Here is a 22,334-nt window from a genome sequence, read left to right on the forward strand (position 1 = left end):
TGGTTACCAGCATCATCTGTGGGGGGGAAAGTCGTCATTCCTCAGTTCTCCACTGGAAGAGCATAGAAGGTTAGCAAATGCCCTTTTGATGGCAGGGCAGAATGTTGCTAAAAATCAGTTAAGGGCTGCATTTGATTCTTTGGTTGCATCAGCTAGGGTAATAGTTTTGGTTATTGTATTCAGACCCTACTCTCCCATAAAAGGAAGATCCTTGATTCTCATCTTAATCTCTGGAGAAAGACCCACTGATTACAGCCATGCATGCATTCTGAATACAAACAAGGCAGGGCTCATTCCCTACAATATATAACAAGACATTCACCCAACAGCAATTCATGTATCTGGGGAACAAAATATCCTTACAGGTCATCTAAGTAGGTTGACTGCTCAAATACAAGAATGGTCTTTGGAAGGACAAAGTAGTAATACACCTTTTCAGGTTGTGGGGGAATCCTATAATAGATTTTTTTTGCATCGGATTTTGTTTGAGAGCAGGGACTCCGTGTTGGATGCATTCCTAATAAATTGGGGTCAAGGATTAAGTTATGTGTTTCCCCATTTTTCTTCATTTAAAGAGTAATAAACAAAATAAGACAAAGCTAGAGTAATTTTAATAGCACCAGCATGAGCCAGACAACTGTGATACCTGGACTTAATTTGCCTGTCCAGAGGGTTAATTGAACTTCTGCCGTTGTACCAGTTTTGTTAGACCATCCCTTCTTGTTGTGTTATCTCCCAGATCTTCAGTATCTCTATCTAATGGCCCGGGGAATAAAACTCTGGGATTGATAGAAAAGTCTAATTCGTTAAAGGTGTAAAATGTAGTGATAAATTCAAGAAAAGAGTCCACATGAAAATGTTTTATAGTCATAAATGGAAAAGATTTTTACTGTGGATTTCCATGTATGATATAGAGCTATATACAGCATCCATTAATTATATATTAGAATATGTATTATAGAGTGGGTTTCTCACTATCTTCCATGAAGATTGACCTTTCAGCCATATCAGCATACCATAAAGCTATGGAAAATAAATCCTTTTTACTCATGAAAGAGCTATAAGATTCTTGGAAGGTCTTACTAAATGTATATCCTTTAATAAGACACCCTATGCCATCTTGGGATTTGAACACAGTGCTTTCACAACTGATTAAATCTCCCTTTGAACATTTGGGAAAACTATACATTGTTCCACCTGTCTATTAAGATAGTGGTTTTTTTATAGCTATCACTTCAGCAAAACATATAAATGAATTAAATGCCTTACTGGCTAATCCACCATTTATTGTTTTTCATAAAGATAATTTTACATACACACCCAAGGTTTTTACTAAAGATAGTTTTGGATTTTCATATAAATCAGTCTATAATTTTACTTGTATTCTTTCCCAAGCCTCATGCTCAGGATGGGGAAGCTAAATTACATATACTAGATATTAAAAGGACTTCAGCCTTTTATTTAGACAGAAATAAACAATTTAGACAATCTTTAAAATTCCTTTTTTCGTAAGCAATAAACTAGAAGGGTAAAGTTGTTAGAAAAAGAAACACTCTCAAGATGGTTAATTATGTATTTATGAAGCTTATAGATTGATAGGTTTGTCTCTTCCACAGGGAATTAAATTGTACTAGATTGAAGGCAGCTTCTATGGCTTTTTCTAGATACATTCCTCTAATAGAGTTATATAGAGCAGCAACATGGAGTTCAGTACACATTTTTACTAAACACCACTTGTTAGATTTGGAATCTAGTTCTGATGCAAAATTTGGCAAGGCAGTTCTGCGGTCCTTGTTCAAGTAGAATTCTGTGGTCCCACCATCCTGGATCAGAGTACTGCTTTTTAATTTATCCCATGAGTGGGAATATGCAAAGGACATTCAAAAGAGAAATGAAGGTTGCTTACCTGAACCAGTGTTCTACAAAATGGACTCTGTGTATTCACACTCATGGGATTTTCTCCACTACCTCAGAGTCCTGTCATAGGGGAAGAAACTGAGGTGGCTGGAGTGCCACACCCCTTTATACCTTCACCCTGAAACATTCATTCATTGAGGGGAGGAGGCGATGGAAGTGCATGAGTGATCCAACAGCTACTGCTAGCTAGAGCTTTACTGTTCAGGCTGCACTGGTTGGAGTATCCCAGGAGTATGAAGATGCAGAGTCCATCTTGAAGAACTCCTTTTACAGGTGTGTAACCTTTGTTTTTGCTTGTCATCAACAGCAGCAAGTTAAAGCACACATTTCTGACCTCAGATCTTTGCAAGTAAAAACCTTGCAAAAATCCTTAAAATATTTATTCGTAAGTTGTTTACACAAACATTCTTGTATTGGTTTGGAAACTTAAACATGTCTCATTTAAAAAAAAATTAGTTCATCTCAAAATTCACTAAGCTGAAAAAATGTTTTTTACTCAACTAAATTATTTTTTCATGGTAACAGTTCCCCATATTGTCTTTGCGGATGATAAATTAAGTCAAAAATTTGATTCCTGACCACAAGGGATTCAGTAATGGTAATTTAAATATTCTGGGTTATTTGAAAAAAACCTTCCTTTTAAAACTGAAAATTCTACTAGATGTATTTGTTTGTGCCTGTACACACAATTGTTTAACAAGATTACATGGCAATTAGTTTAACTTCATATTTGGATTTCCAGAATTGTTTAATCCTTTAAGGGCTAAAGGTCTTCGTAAGAGTTATGTATTAAAAAATATCTTCCAGTTCAGTACCTTAGTCCTCTTCACCTGTTCTCTTACCTGTTCATAGCACTGTTCCTATCGGAACTTTCATTCTGGAAAACTGGATCGCTCAGGATGTTGACAGTGAAATAGTTGTCTTTCTCGGTTATTGGTTCAAATCTAGCCTGGACTGTTACTAACCAAAGTCAATTATATGATTGTGGTCTTAGTCCAAATTCACAGTTTCATATCACAAAATCACTATTACAGTTAGGAGCCTTGGCACAGAGCAAATCTTGGTTATGCTTGGAGCCTGGACTGCCTTTTCTGCCCTACAGGCTTATTTCCATAATGAAGTTGAGGCAGATTGGTAGCATAGTATGGAGAAGTCTGCCATACTAACACCCATTCTATACCAGTTCTGTGGCTGGACTTCGTTCCCCAGTAAGGCCATTTCGGTAAGCTTTTAGAGTCACAAAATTCATTTTAAAAACAAAAACTTGTTCTGTATTGTCATTGCTTATTCAGGCATCTTATTGTCATGGGTGAAGGAATAAAACAATGTACTTTGAATTAAAATGTTAATGGATTAATTACCTTAACTTTTGTATTAAGACATAACAAGAAATACTTGTGCCCAGTGCCATGTGTTCAAAAAATGTATCTTATATACTTGAGAAATAGTTTTTTTCAGAACATATATTTTCTTTAGCTTACATTTAAAAAAAAAAAAAAAGCCCTATGCCAGGATTTGGAAAATAGCAGTCATCAATCTTTTTTTTCCGCCCCCAGTTATCAAAAATCCACAATATAATGAAGCAGACAAAGATTTCCTGGGAAGGACTGGGATCAGTGTAATGTATTCTTATCACACACTACAGCAATGGTCAAAGGTATTTTACTGGGTTATAATAATTTGATGGGGAGACTGTGCCAATTCTTTTTAAATTTTAAACACCAAGATTTCTCTAATTGAAAAGGTTAATTTGAAAAAGAAATATTTGTTGTCAATCCTACTTAATTGACTTAAAGATACACCTTCAAAAAGATCATCTTAGTTGCCATTCGACTTCAAAAAGTGACTCTACTTTTGTCGTAGGGGTTCTGCACTTATTGCATCTGAGTCCCATATTACTATGCAGAAATAAAAACATGTTTTTTCCTAACTTCAAGCTCTGCAAACTCAGCAGGGATGCAAGAATCAAGCTGGGTTATCTCTTTGCACATCACCACCTTAAATAAAGATTCTGCAGGCCAAATTATGCCCAGAATGACTACTGTGCAATTCAACTCTTTAGCAGGTTTGCACAGAAGCAATTGATACACCTTAGTAAATAGTTCTGTTGATATACAAAAAGGAACAAAATCCAGTTTGTAGTGCTACCTGTAGTAAAAAGCAGTAAAAACTTATTTTAGTTGGATCAAGTAAGCAAATATGACTGAATTACAAGAAGTGTAACAGATACAATCAAGAAGAGGTATGTTTTTTGCATAGTCACTTTTCAGAGTAGAATCACAATTCATACTATCGCTAAGATTATCAATTAAACAATTTGAAAAGATGAGAAGTTCTGTGTTTTAAAATTAATATATATTGCATATAAACTTACTAAAACATATACACCTCTACCCCGATATAATGCGACCCGATATAACACGGGTTCGCATGCAACGCGGTAAAGCTCTGACACGCCGCTCTGGGCAGCATGTTAAGGGGCCCGGGCCGGGGCCGAGGGGCTGGATAAGGGGCAGAGGGTCTCAGAGGCGGTCAGGGGTTTCCCCTGGGTTTAGGAGGCAGGAGCTGTGGGGGGGCAATTTTGGGGGCCCCGCAGTCCCAGAGTGGCCTGTGGGATTAGCGGGGGGCCAGGAGCAGCCCACTCCGCTTCCCTCACCCCGGCCCCAGCCGTGTTGCTCGGGGGAGGGGGCTTGGGAGAAGGGATCCCCCCCACCACCACTCACTGGCGGCGGTGGAAGCGGAGCAGCCCTGCCCCAGCCCTCTCCACTCCGCTCTGCTTCCCGCCGCAGGTGAGTGCGGGACCTTTCCCCGACCCCCCCCCCCCACCCTAGCGACACGGCTGGGGTTGGGGCAAGGAAAGCAGAGGGCTGGGGCCACATCGCTCCGCTTCCCACTGCTGGTGAGTGCGGAGGGCATCCTTTCCCCAACCTCCCCGCACTCACTGGTGGCGGGAAGCGGAGCGCCGTGGCTGGGAGGTGGCAGAGTGGAGCAGGCTGGGGCCACGTTGCTCCACTTCCCGCCGCTGCCGGTAAGTGCCTGTCAGGAGGCGGGGGGGTGTGGATAAGGGTGGGAGCAGGGGGATTGGGTAGGGGGTGGGGTCCTGGGGGTGATTAGGGACAGGGGTCTCTGGAGGGGGTGGTCAAGGAACAGGGGGAGCCAAAGCAAGTTCGATATAATGCGGTCTCACCTATAACGCGGTGAGATTTTTTTGTCTCCCGAGGACCGCATTATATCGGGATAGAGGTGTATTTAATACGTATTAAAATTGATTTTATTTTTAATATAAACCTGGTCATAGAATCTGAACAGTTGGCTAATATTGCTGCACTTAGCTTAATTATTGAATATTATGTATTTGCTACATCCATTTGCACCTTTTTTTTTTTCCTCTTGCTTTAGGGCAGGAAGGTTTTGGATAAACTACATGAACTGCAGATTCATTTCACAAGCTTGAAGGGACTTATTGGTCCAGAAAGGTTAGCCTCAAGATGCCAAATTGTTAATGCTGCTGCAGAAATCTTCCTTAAAAGTGGAAGTCTGGATGGAGCAACATGGGTATTGAGAGGTAATGTTATTTTTATTAGAATAAAGTTTTGTAGTTAAACTCGTATATAATATACTGGTAAAACATAACTTGCTTGTTTTTAAACCGTTCTCTTTGTGAAATATTTTAGTTCAAGGTTATAGTCTGTTCCACACATTAGATTATAGAAAATACACTAATATTGAAAGCGCTAAAAGGAAATGTGACCTGCCTTAAATGCCAATACTATTCTTGATCAGATAAAAAATATTATGCTTAATCTTAATTAAAATGGGAATTATTTTCAGAAATATCTTTTACAGTAGACTAAACTCAGTTAAAACCTAGCATATGTTTTTTTAATAAAAAAACCAAATCCATGCTATTGTATTGGAAAAAGACAGATAACCTGTCTGTCCGGGGTGTACTTTGACTGTTAGACTGTCTCCTTTAACCCAGTGGACACCAACTGACGTTTAGCACCAAAAGTTTTCAAGAGCCACATTAGTGACATGTTCTGGTCCAGAAGCACAGTGCTAACTAAAATTGGAATAGTGTACTCTATTTCACACTTTACCATAAAACAATCTGTAATCATTGCACTTTTGGCATGCATATGGCCTGAGCCTGAAAAAAAAGAGAATGCACAGAAGTCAGAGAGAACAAGGGAGGTGGTGAGGCAATAAAGAGAGAAAGTGGGGATCCAAAATTTGGTATTTCACATCATTCTTGATAGAAGAGTGTTATGACTCTCTTTAAAAGAAGCAAGCTATTGAAAAAGAGCCAATTTCATTAGCATGACATTTAATGTGTTTTTACCCTAGATTAAAGGAATAAAGCTTCTAAGAATCAAATTTGTGAGAAACTGTTATTTGTTTTTAACAAAAACTTGGTAATTTAAATTATGCATTTTTCTGTGAAGTTTTGAAACTCCTCTTCCATGTCAGTATTCAGTACGGGTTTCATAGCCTATTTATTATTCCCATTTTTAGTTCAAAACAATTCTATTGTTTTCACTTCAGAGTCAGAATGGATAATAAATACACCATTGTGGCCCTGCGATAGAATGGATGTCCTCAATCGACACAACCTGCTGTGTGCAATTGCATGTGAATGTTTGACCGAGAATCTATATAGACAAGCATTTGGAGTTTTGCAGAATCTACCAGGTTTCCAAAATTGTTGTGGTAAGTAAGAAAAGTTAGTGTTAAGAGCCAACAAATTAAAAGATGAGAATCTGGTACTACTAAACATGGTTTCTATCCTATCTGATTTTCTGATTCAGTTTTTTAAGATGTGTTGCAGAGCAGTGCAGATTTAGAACTCTTATTTCTTCAGAGGAAACATGACAATTCAAAAAATAATATAGATGACTATACTTAAATCTATAATCCAAACAAAAATAACTGCAAGTTGGGTTACCATATCCATCCCCTACTTCCCCCATATTCTTAGCCAGTCCCAGTTCCCTGAGGTCCATGAAAATGGAGCACCATTCCTGTATATCTCGTAAAGATTTTAGGCAGTCTATTAAGTGGGATGGAATAGGGACATTCTAAGATGGATAGATATCACATTAGTAACCATCCTATTATCACTACCTACAGCTCTTCCAGACCCACTGCATCCTGAAAACTCCCTTCCCCACTCCCCCTGTCATCCTGTTCCCTTGGCCTTCCTGTACCCAGCTGATCCCGAAGTAGGGGATGAAGATCTACTGCTCGATTACTCCTTGAATAGCATCTAGGGAAAGGTGTTCATTTCCCAGTCCCCCTCCCACTTTCACCTCATCACATCAGAGCTTATTCAGCTGACATGCCTGTTTAGATTTACAAGCCTCAAAGAGCTATGGCATCCACCAAGGAGCTGAACAGCCTATTAGTGATTGTTGGGGGGAGTGAGGAAGGGAATCTTCATTTCTCAGCACACCCACATGTACTGGGGAGCAATAGGAGGCAGTGTAAAGGGGTGTAAAGAAGGGATTTTCATTCCCTATCTGTCTTCTCCTATTCTCTATCCCTGATAGACTGGAATTAAGAAATCCTACATCATCTTCCCTGTCATTATCCTACTGCTTTTTGAGCCCCATTCAGTTACCTGGGGAATGAAGTCTCCTACCTTTACCTGATCTTTCAACACCCTCCCCACCTAGGCTGGCCATTCTAACTATGATTGTTGGGAGCAGGGTGGATTTGATTTAAATCACTAGTCAGGAAGACTTGATTTAATCATGGATTTCTACATAAAAGTGCATTCTTGTTGGTGGTTATAACCTTAATACATATTCTTCACAACTCAGAGATAGATGTAGGTTTCATTTTTAGAAGGTACACACTATACATTCTTAAAGTGATTTATTTTGAAAACTTTTCAGATTAGTTTTACAGCTATATCAGAAAATGAATGATTGTTTGGTTATTTCACTTACCAAAGGTTAATTGAAGCAGCTATTTATGAAGTCATTGGGAGGTGAACTATGTCCAATTCAACAGGTTAATCATTAATATTTAGAGGATTTTCTTGCCATGCTGTATTAGGAGGAGAACATCACCAGACAGTTATTTAAATTGTTTCATTTAACTAAAACAACGACGTCATGTATTCTGGATTTTTTTCTTCAATAGCAAACATAATATTTTAACAAAACAAGCATATGAATTTTTGAATTTAGTTCAACATTCAAGTTTTTTAAAATTAGGTTTGTTTTTGTTAAAATTGTGTTAACTAAAATAGTTAAATGAAATATTTTTTAAAAAACAGCAAAAATTAAATCGACTATGTCAGCCAGGTCAACAAAAGAAACTTAAACTTAAAATATTGACTTCTGCAACTAACTCAGTCGTCTTCACCTTCATTTTCCTATTGGTTCATAATCTGGGGGGGGGGGAGGGGAAGCTTTCCTGCTTTTTCAGGTCCCAAACATTTTCTCAATTTGGAATGAGTTCTTCCAAAGGAAGAAAATATTCTTTCTACACCGGCAGAAGAAGCTATTGCTGTTAAAAGTGAGATTATCACTGCAACAGTCTCTGAATCCAAGTGCTTAAGTGACTTCCACCAGTTCACTGGTGTAACTTGCTTTAAAACATCATCAGCAAACATATATTTCCTGAATCATAGAATCATAGAAGATTAGGGTTGGAAGAGACCTCAGGAGGTCATCTAGTCCAACCCCCTGCTCAAAGCAGGACCAACACCAACTAAATCATCTCAGCCAGGGCTTTGTCAAGCCGGGCCTTGAAAACCTCTAAGGATGAAGATTCCACCACCTCCCTAGGTAACCCATTCCAGTGCTTCACCACCCTCCTATTGAAATAGTGTTTCATAATATCCAACCTAGACCTCCCCCACTGCAATTTGAGACCATTGGTCCCTGTTCTGTCATCTGCCACCAATGAGAACAGCCGAGCTCCATCCTCTTTGGAACTTCCCTTCAGGTAGTTGAAGTCTGCTATCAAATTCCCCCTCACTCTTCTCTTCTGCAGACTAAACAAGCCCAGTTCCCTCAGCCTCTCCTCGTAAGTCATGTGCCCCAGCCCCCTGCTCATTTCTGTTGCCTTCCGCTGGACTATCTCCAATTTGTCCACATCCTTTCTGTAGTGGGGGGCCCAAAACTGGATGCAATACTCCAGATGTGGCCTCACCAGTGCCGAATAGAGGGGGATCATCACATCCCTCGATCTGCTGGCAGTGCTCCTACTAATGCAGCCCAGTATGCCATTAGCCTTCTTGGCAACAAGGGCACACTGCTGACTCATATCCAGCTTCTCATCCACTGTGATCCCCTGTTCCTTTTCTGAAGAACTGCTGCTTAATCAGTTAAATAATCTATACAGAAGCCCCTGGAACCCCATAAGATTGGGTCCCTAATCCATGAACTATTGGAACTCATTTACAAAACTTTTCTTAAACATTACACGAATATATTGTCTCATATTATAGAATTAGAATTTGTAGTCCCTATTCCATGATACATTATAGCTCAAAGATATCTTAATTAAAACTATCTTTAGATAGGTTTTTCCCTCAAAAAGCATTTTATCAAAAAAATCCAGTTTTTTTATTTTATTTTTTTTTAAATCACTGTTTTTTATCCATCCTGGTTGGGAGGCTGAAGAGCCCAACAAGGCATATTGGGCTGAAATGGGGAGGAGCAGAGTCCTTTGGATGAATAATTCCTTCCCTAGTCTTTCCACCAGGTCCTAATGCTGTCCAAGAAGCACAGCAGGGGTTTCTTCATTTGAAGCCCGGAAGGCATAGGAAGTTGTGGAGAGTTCTTCCTCTATTACTGCTGGTGCTCAAAGCCTTTTGCCAGTTGCTTCTTCCTTTCTTGAACCCCATGGAGAGCCCCCAGTACTTCAAGTCTCTGCTGAAGGATAAGACTGATGTAGGGATCCTGTACTGCTCAACAGGATTCAAACACCCTTTCTCCAGACCTTAATATTATTTTATAGCTCTGAAAAGACATTTAGTGTTGCGAATGATAGCATTATTGCTCAGTGTGGAAATGTTATTTCCATGCATGTTAACATAACATGGTATTTAGGAATCAGTTTTCAATACACCATCAGAATTCAGTGTCATCTTAAAGGCTTTTTTATTTTATTTTATTTTATTTTATTTTTTGCTTTCAGCATTAAATTATTTTAAACTGAAACTAATTATCACTTGATCTATTAACACTTTTTTAAACCAATGTAAACAGAATGTGTGTCATTGGGATCTGCACAAAGAGACCTTCCAACAGGGAGGCAAGTGCATCATTATCATAAGGCATTTAACTCTAAATTTCACCGTTTTTTTTCTGAAACTAACTGCTCTGATTTAAGGTTGAAGAGATTGAACTTTTGCTATTTTTATAGGAAGTACTGGGAAGATATCCAGCAATTAAGATTGCTTTTGACTGATTTCCAAAATTAACATTCTTTTCATTTCAGACACTGTAGATGTTTCCCAGTACAGCCTTCTTTTTAACAAACTTCTAGATGCCTGTATTGAGAGCAAGGGCCTTGGTATATCTTCTTCTGTAACCGACTTTATGCTGTCAAAGAACATTCCCATTGATTTTACTTTAATTAGAGGATTAATTACAGCATTGGGAAGGAGCTGTTTGTGGCTTAAAGCCAGGATCTATTACAAAAGTAAGTTTCCCTTGAAATCTTATTCACTGCTTATGATACTTGAATAAGCTATACTCATAAGAACTTAATATTTTGGGAAGTAATGGGTAAGAATACTACTGGAAATCAAATACATTTTTGTAGTAAATCAATTAGAAAAGTAATATTAGACATTTAGCACACTAAACTGAGGGCCAGACCCCATAGACAACTTTTCTATGCCTGGTGTTGGGCTGGGTATAGGTCCCCAAATGTGGCTCTGAGGTACAGGACAGGCACAGAGAGAAACTTAAAGTAGCCTCACGGCAGTTCTAAGTGGCACAGGCTACAACAGCCCCTAGGGGGCCATGCTGACACTCAGGGATCACCAGAGCACACCAGTACTCCAGCCACAAACCTATACCAAGGCCAGAGGATGTGGCGTGGAGCACACATTCAGCTGGGAATTCCTCTTTACCTGGGGAATTACTAACCAGGCAGATAGAATATCTTCCTGCCTACTTGGAGGTGGTGGTGTAGAAGAGGAGCCAGGAGCTAACCCTGAGACTTCAGAAAATTAAATAGAGTAAAGGTGTTTACATTTTTCCCTAGTATAGAATGTTTATATGTAAAATCAGAAGTTTATACAGTTCAATCTATACAGAGTTAAAAGACATCAGTCTGGCAGAGTACATCATGGAACTATCAGCCTCATCTTTGGTGGAGAGAAGAAAATAATCCTGTCTGCTTCATTGTTGAGCATTATTTTATTGTAAAGAAAAACTTCAATAGAAAACAGTTAAGATTGAAAATGTGAATCAATGGAGTCTACCTAACACCCTGAAAATATATTTTCATAAAATAATTCTATTTCAATACAAAATATCACAAATATAAAGCTCTGAAAATTAACATTTAAAGGATGCATCCATTTTACTTATGCCTCATATTCCCTCTTCATTTCTATCACCCATGAAAATTATGCCTCGGCACCCAACTTTAGCTTTGACCCCCCCCCTATAATTTTCATAAATGTGACACTAAAAACAATATATGACAAGGAGATTAACATACATAAACATAAGAACATAAGAAAGGCCGTACCGGGTCAGACCAAAGGTCCATCTAGCCCAGTATCCTGTCTACCGACAGTGGCCAATGCCAGGGGTCCCAGAGGGAGTGAACCTAACAGGCAATGATCAAGTGATCTCTCTCCTGCCATCCATCTCCACCCTCTGACAGACAGAGGCTAGGGACACCATTCCTTACCCGTCCTGGCTAATAGCCATTAATGGACTTAACCACCATGAATTTATCCAGTTCTCTTTTAAACTCTGTTATAGTCCTAGCCTTCACAACCTCCTCAGGTAAGGAGTTCCACAAGTTGACAGTGCGCTGCGTGAAGAAGAACTTCCTTTTATTTGTTTTAAACCTGCTGCCTTCTGCCTCTCCCCACTCGCTAGCTGAAATCTAGGCTCTAGCTCTTTGATTACTCCTGGGGAAATTCTATGCCCCAAAAAAAAAAAAATTCTGCACCACACATTTCAAAATTCTGCAAATTTTATTTGTCAAAATAACACTACATAATCATGCCAGTTTCAATTATTTTGGTAATTTACCTGTCAGCAAGTATGTCTGTAACAATACAGATACACACAGAAACACCCACACCTCTCCCTCACATAGCCCAGCCATTCCCCCCCAGCCCAGACACCCACACCCCAAAGCCCAGGGATCCAGAGGGAAAAACAGCCTGATGCTCAGTCCCCAGTTTGTGTGGCGTTTCTTGCACACTGCTGTCTCCTTCCCTCAGGGTGTATGGGGAACTGAATCTGCTAGGAACTCTCTATTCTCTCCCCCTCCCCACAGTGTCTTCTATGTTTGAGCTGGGCTCTGCTGGGTCCAGTGGCCCCTAGGGGCAGCACTACAGCCCATCTGCTCAAAACACATTAATTTCTGAAAAATTCTGCGTTGCGCAGTGGCACAGAATTCCCCCACGAGAATCTGATCTTCCATTTGCCTAGCTCCACAAAAAAGTGAAGGGAATGTGCACTGTAATCCAATTAAATCCTTTTTGTGGGGAAGCAAGTAAGCTGGAGGCAACTGCAAATTGATCTGCATAGAGCAGGGAAACAAAACAAAATGCTGTGTATGTGGCGAATTCTGTGACAAATGCTGAATCCATGGTATTTTGGGGGAAAGCAGATTAATTCCACAGGCATAATTTATTTATAGGTAAGCATACCAAGTGCAAATGGGGTCAGGATTTTGCATTAAAAATCTGTGTTGGGGAAGAAAATGAACTAAACTCCTGTGTGAAATTACTTTCTTCAAAGTTTAGTGCCTTGAAAAAGTAAAGACCTCAGTGACCATCATAGATGCCGACTTCCCCTCTTTCCTGTGGGTGCTCGACCCCCCCCCCATTCCAACCCCTTCCCCAAATCCCCGCCCCGGCCCCACCTCTTCCCCGCCTCCTCCCCTGAGCGTGCCACGTTCCCACTCCTCCCCCTCCCTCCCAGAGCGTGCTAATGCTGCCAAACAGTGGGAATCGCTGGGAGGTAGGTGAAGGAGCGGGGACGCGGCACACTCAGGGGAGGAGGAGGAGGTGAGGAGGAGGTGGGGCGGGGGGATCAGGGGAGCTTGGCTGCCAGTGGGTGCAGAGCACCCATTTAATTTTTCCCCTTGGTTGCTCCAGCCCCGGAGCACCCATGGAGTCAGCACCTATGGTGACCATCATTGTAGACAAAAAGTCTGTTCAGATACTTAGGGGTTTTTTTTGCTTTTCCCCACATCTCAAGCCACACACACATTCAAAATAGGTAGTAGTTCAATGGTAACAACCTAACTTTTGCATTTATGCTTCCACTGTCAGGTGCTTTATCATTGGGTTGCTACCCACCGCTAGAGGGAAATTTATACCGCAAACTTTTACTGATTCCTTCTTACATGTCTGAGATTGAGATGTTGCTGGCCATTGAAATATTCCTAGTTTCAAATGCTAGTAATATTCAGAGTCCGGGTGCCACCAATCAGACACTTCAGATAGTACTGAAAAGGTTAGTTGGTCAATTTTTAGTACTTTTCTTATGTCTGTTTCTCAGTGTATGATGATATAATATCTGGAAGAGAAAAAGTTTGCTCATGCATTTAATTCACTGTTGTGCTTGAGAAAGAAAATCCTTTTAAAGAAAAATTAACATTTTTTTTATTCTGGTTACAGAGGGCAGTAAATATGTACATCAAGAACTTTAGAAAAACAAAACAAAAATAGTGATTTCAGATTCAAGTAGGGAGACCAGATACCCCACACCGTGTCCAACATAGTAACAATGCACCATATTATCAAAAAGAATAGGATTGCGTGATATGTTATTGTATAAAATATTGTCCTCTAGTTAAGCATATAGAAAGGTATGGTTGAATCAGAAAACATACTAACACTCTTCAAAGAAACACCTTTTCTGTTCTATTACAGAATATCCCAACCCTCTGTCCTTGGCCGCCTCTGTGTGGAATGTTTCATTAGTTACAGCTTTGGAGAGCCCTTGTAAACAGATGATATCCTCTCCTCAATTCTTCTGCTTCCTTAGTTAAAACTAAAGTTGTCCCCTCTGTCTCTGACTCCACTGCCACTCTTGCTAACTTAGACCTTCACTTTGTTCCCAAGACCAGTAATCTTGAGGTAATCTTTGTTTCTTTTTCAAGTAATTGTGTATGTCAATTATACTAGGTATGTGCACATTTTGTGTGCTGGTGCCAGAGAATTTTCCCTAATTGTACCCACAGAGGTGGCCACCTTTGTATTCTGGTGTTACTCATGCACCAAGCTAAGGGTATAAAGGGCAAAGCCACTCCCACCCATCCTTCAGTTCCTTCTTACAGTCCATGGTTGGTGGCCGTAGCATGCTGTCTGTTCGTTCCTTCAGCAAACATGCCATTTTTAGTTAGTTTATATTGTTAGTGAAACTCATTTTGGGGTCCTTGGAGCTCTTTTTGTTTTGTTTTTTTTTCTTTTCCTGATTGTCCATGGTAGGTGGATGCCAGGCTCCACACAGTACCAAGGGAACCTATGCCAAGGTACCCTGGCTTCAAACCCTGCTTCAGGTGTTACAACATGCCCATGAGCAGCCCTCACTCTCACTGCCTGAAGTGCTTGGGTGAGGGTCACATCAGGGACAGGTGTACAGTTTGCTGGGGCTTCAAAACAAGAACTAAGAAGCAGAGAGAACAGCACCTCTGGTACATTCTCATGGACGCTGCTCTTCATCTGCCATCAGTCAACTAGAGGGAGTTCCTCCCCATCCGGGAGTGCTTCCCATGTCTTACCTGGGGATAGAGACAAAGGGGGATCCCCTTTGCTGGGATAGTCCTAGAAGGGCACAAGCACTTAGAGCACCCTCAGCTTCTGAAGCCAAAGAAGCGGACAACTTCCACATCCTTTAAGTCCTCAGTGTTTGACTTCTCAACTGTAGAGGCAAGCCACTTCGGTACCAAAGGTGGAGTGCACCCTTTGGCCTACTGCTTCCCAGTGCTGAATCCTAGTAGCAGCTTGACCAGCCCAGAGCTGTTGACTCCACTTGCTGTGCTGGGACCGTCAAGGCCAACTCCTTCCCCGTTGAACACTCTGGAGCCATCACTTCTGCTCACAATTGGGCAAAAGTCTATTTTGGCGCTGACCACCACAGAGACATATGCAGCTGGGAAGGATCTGCTGAGCCTCTTGGAACTCCTCTCATTGATTATTCAGACTGACAGTGCCTTGCCAAGCCTATTGCACATGGGAATCCACATTACTGGGATCTGCTACAGCATCAGTGACTTCAAGTCCTTTACCACTTCAAGCAATCTCGATGCTAACTCTGAGACAAACAGTAACTGATCTGCTCTGATAGCTAGGAAGCCCCTGTTGTTGCTTCTGGTACTGCAGATCCCTCATAGAGCACTGTCCCAATCTCCCATGAAAACACCTGGTACTGCTCCATCCTGGCCTTCGGACTATTCCTCAGAGTCTGAAGTGGGTTTCTACATCTCCCACTTCAGAGAATCCAGGGCTTCCTTCAGGGAACATCGCCCCGTCATAGTAACAATAGTAACAACATAGGAGTCATCCTGACAAGAACAGATAGAGAGAATGGAGTGCTTGGTCTAGATGCGACTGGTCTCCAGTACCATACCAACTCCATCATTGGCCCTACTAGGTACTGTGAGGAATGCCTCTGGCATCTAGATCATTTTCTCCACTGCACTACAGAACTAGGTTCCCAAGAAGAGAAGTCTCCTCACCTGGTACCAAAAGACCATTCAAAGTTGGTGCTGGGCAACCACCACACTATGGAAACACATGTCCCCGGGGGAGAACATTTCTGCATGTGGTACCGATAGACAGCTTGATGTTGGTATCAAGCTTCTGCAAGGCACCAAGGATCAGCACTGCCTGTTGCCTGCTTCAGAGAGGACTCTTCTGAACATCTTGTCCATTTCACTGTCGGAGGCCCTAAAACTGGAGTAATCTTTTCTTGTACAAGATGATTTTAAATCCTCCCAAGAGCTCCTAAAAAGGATGGCTACATCTCTAGGGATACAGATAAAGGTTGTAGAGGAAAATCCCCACAAACTCAGACATTTTACACCCAGCTACATCATGGAAGGTTGCTCTCCCTATAAATGAGGTAATTATGTAGCCTATGAAAGCCTTATGCCAAACTCTGTCATCCCTCATTTGTCACATTTCCTAAGTGCGTGGTAGTTCATCACTTCAGACAACTAGGTGCTAAGCATGGTGGCATCAGGATATACTCTGCAGTTCTTGTCTCCCTTCAGGGATCCACCTCATGAGTCTACTAAAGCAAGGAAGTGCAGACTCTACATTCTTTGAGAGCACAGAAGAAGTGCCTACTCAGTACTCTTGCTACTTCCATATGGTTTCCCTCACAACTATTATCCCTTCACTAGATCGTTGAGGGATGCTTATTTCCATGTGCCAATCCACCCTGGACCCAGGACATTTCTAACGTTCATAGAAGAACACCACCTCCGGTTTGCAGTTCTATCATTTGGCCTGTCAGCCACACTGAATGTTTTCACCAAATACATGGTGGTGGTAGCAGCCTATCTCTGCCATTGAGATGTACAAGTATATCTGTACCTGGACTGGAAGGGGTGAGGTCACTCTCATCAGCACATAAAAAGAAGTGTCCATCAAACGGTCCATCTGTTTTCATGCTTAGGCCTGTTGTGGACATATGCAGAACAGCAACCTATCATCTACACCTTTTCTAGATGTTATGCAATGACTACCACATCAATGGAAGATGTGAATGTGGGGAAAGCAGTTCTGCAATCTCTCTTCCCATAAGACTCCTAGCCCCACCTCTATTGGACAGTGCTTGGGTAATTGTTGGTCTTTGAGATGTTACACATGGCCATTGCATGATCCATCTTCCTTCCCCAGTGTATCAGAGTCTATCATCTAAAAGTCCAGTGTGAAGGAACTGAAGGATGGGCAGGGTGACTCTGATCTTTATAACGTGGCTCAGGGTATTATGAATATCAGGGTGCAGGCATGGCTACATCTACAGGTACTGCTAGAGAAAACTCTCTTGCACCAGTGCATGGGACATGTCCACACCTAATGCAATGGACATATGCAACAGGTCTTGAAGAACAACTGTTACAAGAAAATGAATAACTTTTTTCTGAGCGCTTCCTCCTGCCCTCCCCTGGCAATCTTTGTCCATAAATCACCAACCATATCAACCAGATTATTTCCAGGATTCATCCTCCTTCACTGAGGATGTTTTAAGAAATTTATTGCCTCTGGCATTGAGCTAAAGACTTAAACGCTTTTCTATAACTACGATTTTCTGTTAAAATTCTTACATTATTTATATGTATTTGTAGTTTGTGTTTTGCAGTTTGTCTTGGATAAATAATAGAACTCTTGATCAGTCCTTGGTTAGTGAGATCAGGTTGTTAGCTGAGGACAAAAAAGTGGCAGTCTTTTCTCAGCTCACAGGTGGTGCTACCTGAGGCAGAAGGAAAAGGAGCAATCCAGTTTCCAGCTTGTTGGAGCCCCCTAAGCAGAAACTCCATTTATTGAGAAGTAGAACAAAATCTGCTACTGACATGGGACATACCAAATCATTTTTTTAAAAACTATAGTTGGTGGTGTAAAACTTTACAACCCAAGCTAGATAGCCAGATTCAAGTCTGTACTACTGTAACTCCTCTTGTAGGTTTAAATAATAAATAAGGCCTCTGTCCTGAAAGCTCTTAAGAACATCCTTTAACTTTATGTACCGTAAATATAGTCAAAGGTATGCCCAAGTTCTTGCCAGGTCAGTGCCTAAGATGCTCTACCGCTTGTTTCTAATTCTTCCACTCCGGAGTCTAGTAACTCCTGATGGAGTATGCTGTTGTGGAAGCTTGTGACTCATTTGTCACTGAGATGTTAAATGCCTGAAAGCACCAGTATTTTTAAATGTGTTACTTTTTACTTTTTCTGATAGGTGCTAACTTAGTTCAGAAACTTCAATCAGCTGTCAGTGTCTAGCAGTTTACAATGTTTGCATTAGGAAATATGAACACCAGGATTTTTTTACTGTTTTAGTAATCTTGATGCCAATAAATGAAAACCATCAATGAATGATTTTTGTACTTGTGAAAACTCTTTTGCAGATCTGAAGAACAAAAAGTGCGGAGTAAAGATGACTATCAAGCAGCAGTTGAGAGACTGATTCAAGCTGCTCGTATATCTAATCCAAAGCTTTTTCTTAAGCACATGACAATGAATGTTAATATGGAACAGGTTTACAGTTTGGAACATAATTCTGCTCTGAAATGGCTGAAAGAGAATATGAAATGGGCTGGAAAGGTCTGGCTTTTCAGTAGTCATTAGTTGGTAAAGACCTTTTTTTTTTTTTATTTTTTTTTTTTGTAATAGTTGAAGTAATCATTGTTGAAAATAATAAATCAATAGATAGTTCCCATTGTGTTCAGACTGTTATTGATTCATTGTAAGAGTCAACATTTGTATTAGATAAGGTTTCAAATCTTAAACTGTTTTTGGAATGTTTGTAGATTTTCAGAGATGATAATATAGGAACAGAATAACATTTTTCTTGAGGCAAGTATCATTGCATAGATTACCTCACTAGAATCACTTTACTCTCCAGTGACTGGCATCAGAAATGCTCTGAATATGGTTGAATATCCTCCACAGCTTCCAGTTAACTATTTCCTTTTTCCAACTGAGAAATTAGAAGTGTCGGAGAATAACAGAGTTCTCACTCTTTGGTTGGGTACAGCAAAGTCAGATACTTCATTTTCTCAAGCAATTGCGTAGAAGGAGAGAGTGCACTAGGACACAGGGCCTCCCCCTCCTAGGCAGGTCTCTCTACAGGTAAACAATTACAGCAAGCATTTATACCTTTTGTTACAGACCATAATAAGCAACAGCTGCATTTTGTTTATACATAGGTCATCCTGATATCTTCTTATTCTCATTTATTTAGACTCTAGTCTACCATATTATCTACACATTATCTACACAAGGTCGCAACAACTTCTCACACAGTTCTTTCCCACTCGCCTCACACAATCCTCGCTTCTACAAATCTCGCGTTATTAGGGTTACAGTTAGACTGACTCTTGCTAACAAACAGTCATGCATTGCAATCCCCTTCCTGTCAGTTCTTTCTCTCATAATAGATTTTTGTGTGTTTTAGTTCTTCAGAATATCTAGGTTACTTTTTTGGAGGAGCCATATTTTTTCCTATTTTGAGTATTTTTAAACCACCAATCACTATTTATTTGAATTATGCTAGTGACTAGGAACCCAATAAGCATTGTACAAACAATTAATAGAACAGTCCCTGTCACAGAGAGCTCACAGTCTACTTGTCAGACAGGACACAGACTTCTATCTGAAGTAGAAATGAGTTGGGAAGCTGAAGTAACAATATAATGAACAAAATTGAGTAGCAGAGAACTTGCAGCTTGCCACTTACCTAACCAGTGCCAGACATCCAGTCGAAATGACACATCCCTTTCTCATCTGTCTTGTCATTTTTTCTAAGATGCAAACTGCCATTTTTGCTAGCTGCCTATCAAGCTTCTGAATTTGAGATTAGACCAGGGGTGGGCAAACTATAGCCCAGGGGCCCCATCCGGCCCTCCAGACGTTTTAATCTGGCCCTTGAGCTCCCGCCGGGGAGCGGGGTCTAGGGCTTGCCCCACTCTGGCGCTCCAGGCAGGGTCGGGGGCTTGACCCGCTCCGTGCGGCTCCTGGAAGCAGCAGCATGTCCCCTCTCCAGCTCCTATGCATGGGGCAGCCAGGGGGCTCTGCGCACTGATCCTGCCCCAAGCGCTGCCCTCGCAGCTCTCATTGGCCGGGAGCTACAGGGGCGGCGCCTGTGGACAGGTCAGCACGCAGAGCTGCCAGGCTGCGCCTCTGCCTAGGAGGTAAGTTCCACCTGGAGCCTGCACCCCTGATCCCCTCCCATGCCCCAGCCCTGATTCCCCTCCTGCCTCCAAACACTTCGGTCCCAGCCTGGAACACCCTCCTTCACCCCCAGCCGGAGCCCTCACCCCCTCCCACACCCCAACCCCCAATTTCATGAACACTCATGGCCTGCCATACAATTTCCATACCCAGATGTGGCCCTCGAGCCAAAAAGTTTGCCTACCCCTGAATTAGACAGTTCTGTTTGATCCAGTCTATTGAAACATAGCTAGACTCGCACATCATTGGAGAAATTTCTATGAGAAAAGTTCTACTTAAATTACATGGAACACAAATCCCAGAGCCTATAAACCCAAAAGTCTTTTATTCAGAACTCCTTTATGGTTTTGGAGAATCTTATGTAACTGTGTGGTGAGTCGTCTTCTCTCCCTTGCAGCCTATTTGGTTTCCCTCTTGCCTAGCCTGGCCATGCCTATATTTTAAATGATATGGGCATGCAGAGATTATTTGCAGTTCTGATGTTTTCAATGTGAGAGGCCTCTATGCTTTCATGAGCCTATAGCATATATTTTACCCTCCTTTTAATTTTTAATTGCTTCAACATTATATTCACAAGTTTATAAAACTAAAATGTAATCTAGTTCGGCTGCATAAGTAATTTTAGATAATCTGCTCTAATTAAAGGTTTAGTTTATTTCCTACATACAAAATAAAATAGATCGTGTCCTACCTATATCTCTAGGCAAAGATTCAGAAAGCCCTGGGAGATGCTGAGTAAAGGCTGAAGACAGTGGGAGTTAAATAGTGTTGAATGGTCATAAAATTTCAGAAGCACAGGGGCCTCTGCACAATAGCTCAGCTTCCCCCTTCTCCCCATCATAGGTTGTTGTTGAGGCTAGTCCCCTATGTTTAAATGCCAAGGGGTATCTGTCAGGCACATTATTGGTAAGACTTTCCAGATGAATGCCTTTTTCACCCCGATTACTTTTGAACCAATAACTGTCCTAGAGGTGCCTTATTCCAGATACTCTTCTCTTAAAAGGGATCATTCAGCTCTATTAACTCCCAACCAGTCTCCTTCAGTAAGAAGGTTTATGAACTTTGGCCTCTGTATAGTCATAAATGTTTATTAGGTGGGACACAGGACATACCCCCTTTCTCTGAATATCTGTTACATCTCTGACTACAAGTTTTTCTCTTTAAAAAGGTTAGATTTTTATTAAGTAGGAGGGGCCAGACCTGAAATTTCTCAGCTAGAATAAAGAGACATGTTGTGTGGAAGCTTACCATAAGTTAGTGATCAGGACATGCAAATATACGAAGAGAGACACCGGGATGGATTTAAGTGGCAGGCTGCAGTTTTATTAATTTAATGCCTCTCTGCAGTATCATCTGCCCTCATTCCCCACCTCTCATGTACCAGGCATTTAAGTGGGTTCAAAGTGGGATTACAGAGCTCCCACTATATAACCTATCTCTCTCAGCCTACTCCAACTCATTTCTGAATCCTCTCACCCTCATGTGCCCTGCCCCTTCCCCCATCTCTCTTGCTGAACTAATGAATGCAGACGTTGTCAGCCCTGGAGCTTAGCTGTGATCAACTTGCTAACCTGGCCACCCTCCTTTGGGCCCAATGCGCTACAGCGTGTTGCAATTATGGAGAGTCAGGCTTGTTCGGGATGTCTCCTGCAATCACAAAGAAGGGACCCCAGCAACACTTCCATAGGGACAAACATAAGCCTTGTAACAGTTTGGTTTCTAGCACCCTATTGCCTGAACTTTCTGGGAATCAGAATCCTCTGATGCTGTGGATGTCACTGCACTAATACTGAAGGAAAATGTACCAAGATGAAGAACTAAGGCCAATAATACCTTCTCCATTACAGCAGCAAACTGATATCTGGTCAGGTAGCTGTCATACCTATGTACAAATAGTGGGCCAGGCTCACCTTTCCATATGTCTAGAAAGGCTTTGACTGCATTCATATGGCACAGATAGTCATCTGTTGGGGGTTGGACTAGATGACCTCCTGAAGTCTCTTCCAACCCTAATCATCCATGATTGTATGATAGTCATCCAAGTGTTCTTTTAGCAGCACCAAGGCTGCTTTTCCTGTTTGTTTTCAAATACCTCAAATGCAAACAAAATGCTCTTTGTGTAAACCTTACATCAGTTATTTCTAATGCATACTTGGACCTGTCCCCTGCTGCCTGTGGCACCAGCTCACTAATCCTAAAAGCACCAAAGGCCACAACAAATGCATCTTTAAATAGAACTGCCTCCATCCCACAACCCTCTGTATTTTTATGGGGTGCTTGTTGTCTTCCCTGCATC

General features: G+C 41.3%; 1 protein-coding gene across 1 annotated transcript in view; it reads left to right on the forward strand.

The window, feature by feature from the left end:
* The window catches only part of TOPAZ1 (testis and ovary specific TOPAZ 1), a 101,959-nt gene extending 83,526 nt beyond the window's left edge, over positions 1 to 18,433 (forward strand). The window contains exons 15-20 of the mRNA XM_065398416.1: positions 3,474 to 3,574; positions 5,317 to 5,482; positions 6,463 to 6,627; positions 10,375 to 10,578; positions 13,409 to 13,592; positions 18,214 to 18,433. Of these exons, the coding sequence (XP_065254488.1) occupies positions 3,474 to 3,574; positions 5,317 to 5,482; positions 6,463 to 6,627; positions 10,375 to 10,578; positions 13,409 to 13,592; positions 18,214 to 18,433 (1,040 nt within the window). The remainder of the gene's footprint in view (positions 1 to 3,473; positions 3,575 to 5,316; positions 5,483 to 6,462; positions 6,628 to 10,374; positions 10,579 to 13,408; positions 13,593 to 18,213) is intronic.
* The last annotated feature ends 3,901 nt before the right edge of the window (positions 18,434 to 22,334 follow it).

This window comes from Emys orbicularis, chromosome 2, assembly GCF_028017835.1.
Source record: "Emys orbicularis isolate rEmyOrb1 chromosome 2, rEmyOrb1.hap1, whole genome shotgun sequence".
Lineage (NCBI taxonomy): Eukaryota > Metazoa > Chordata > Testudines > Emydidae > Emys > Emys orbicularis.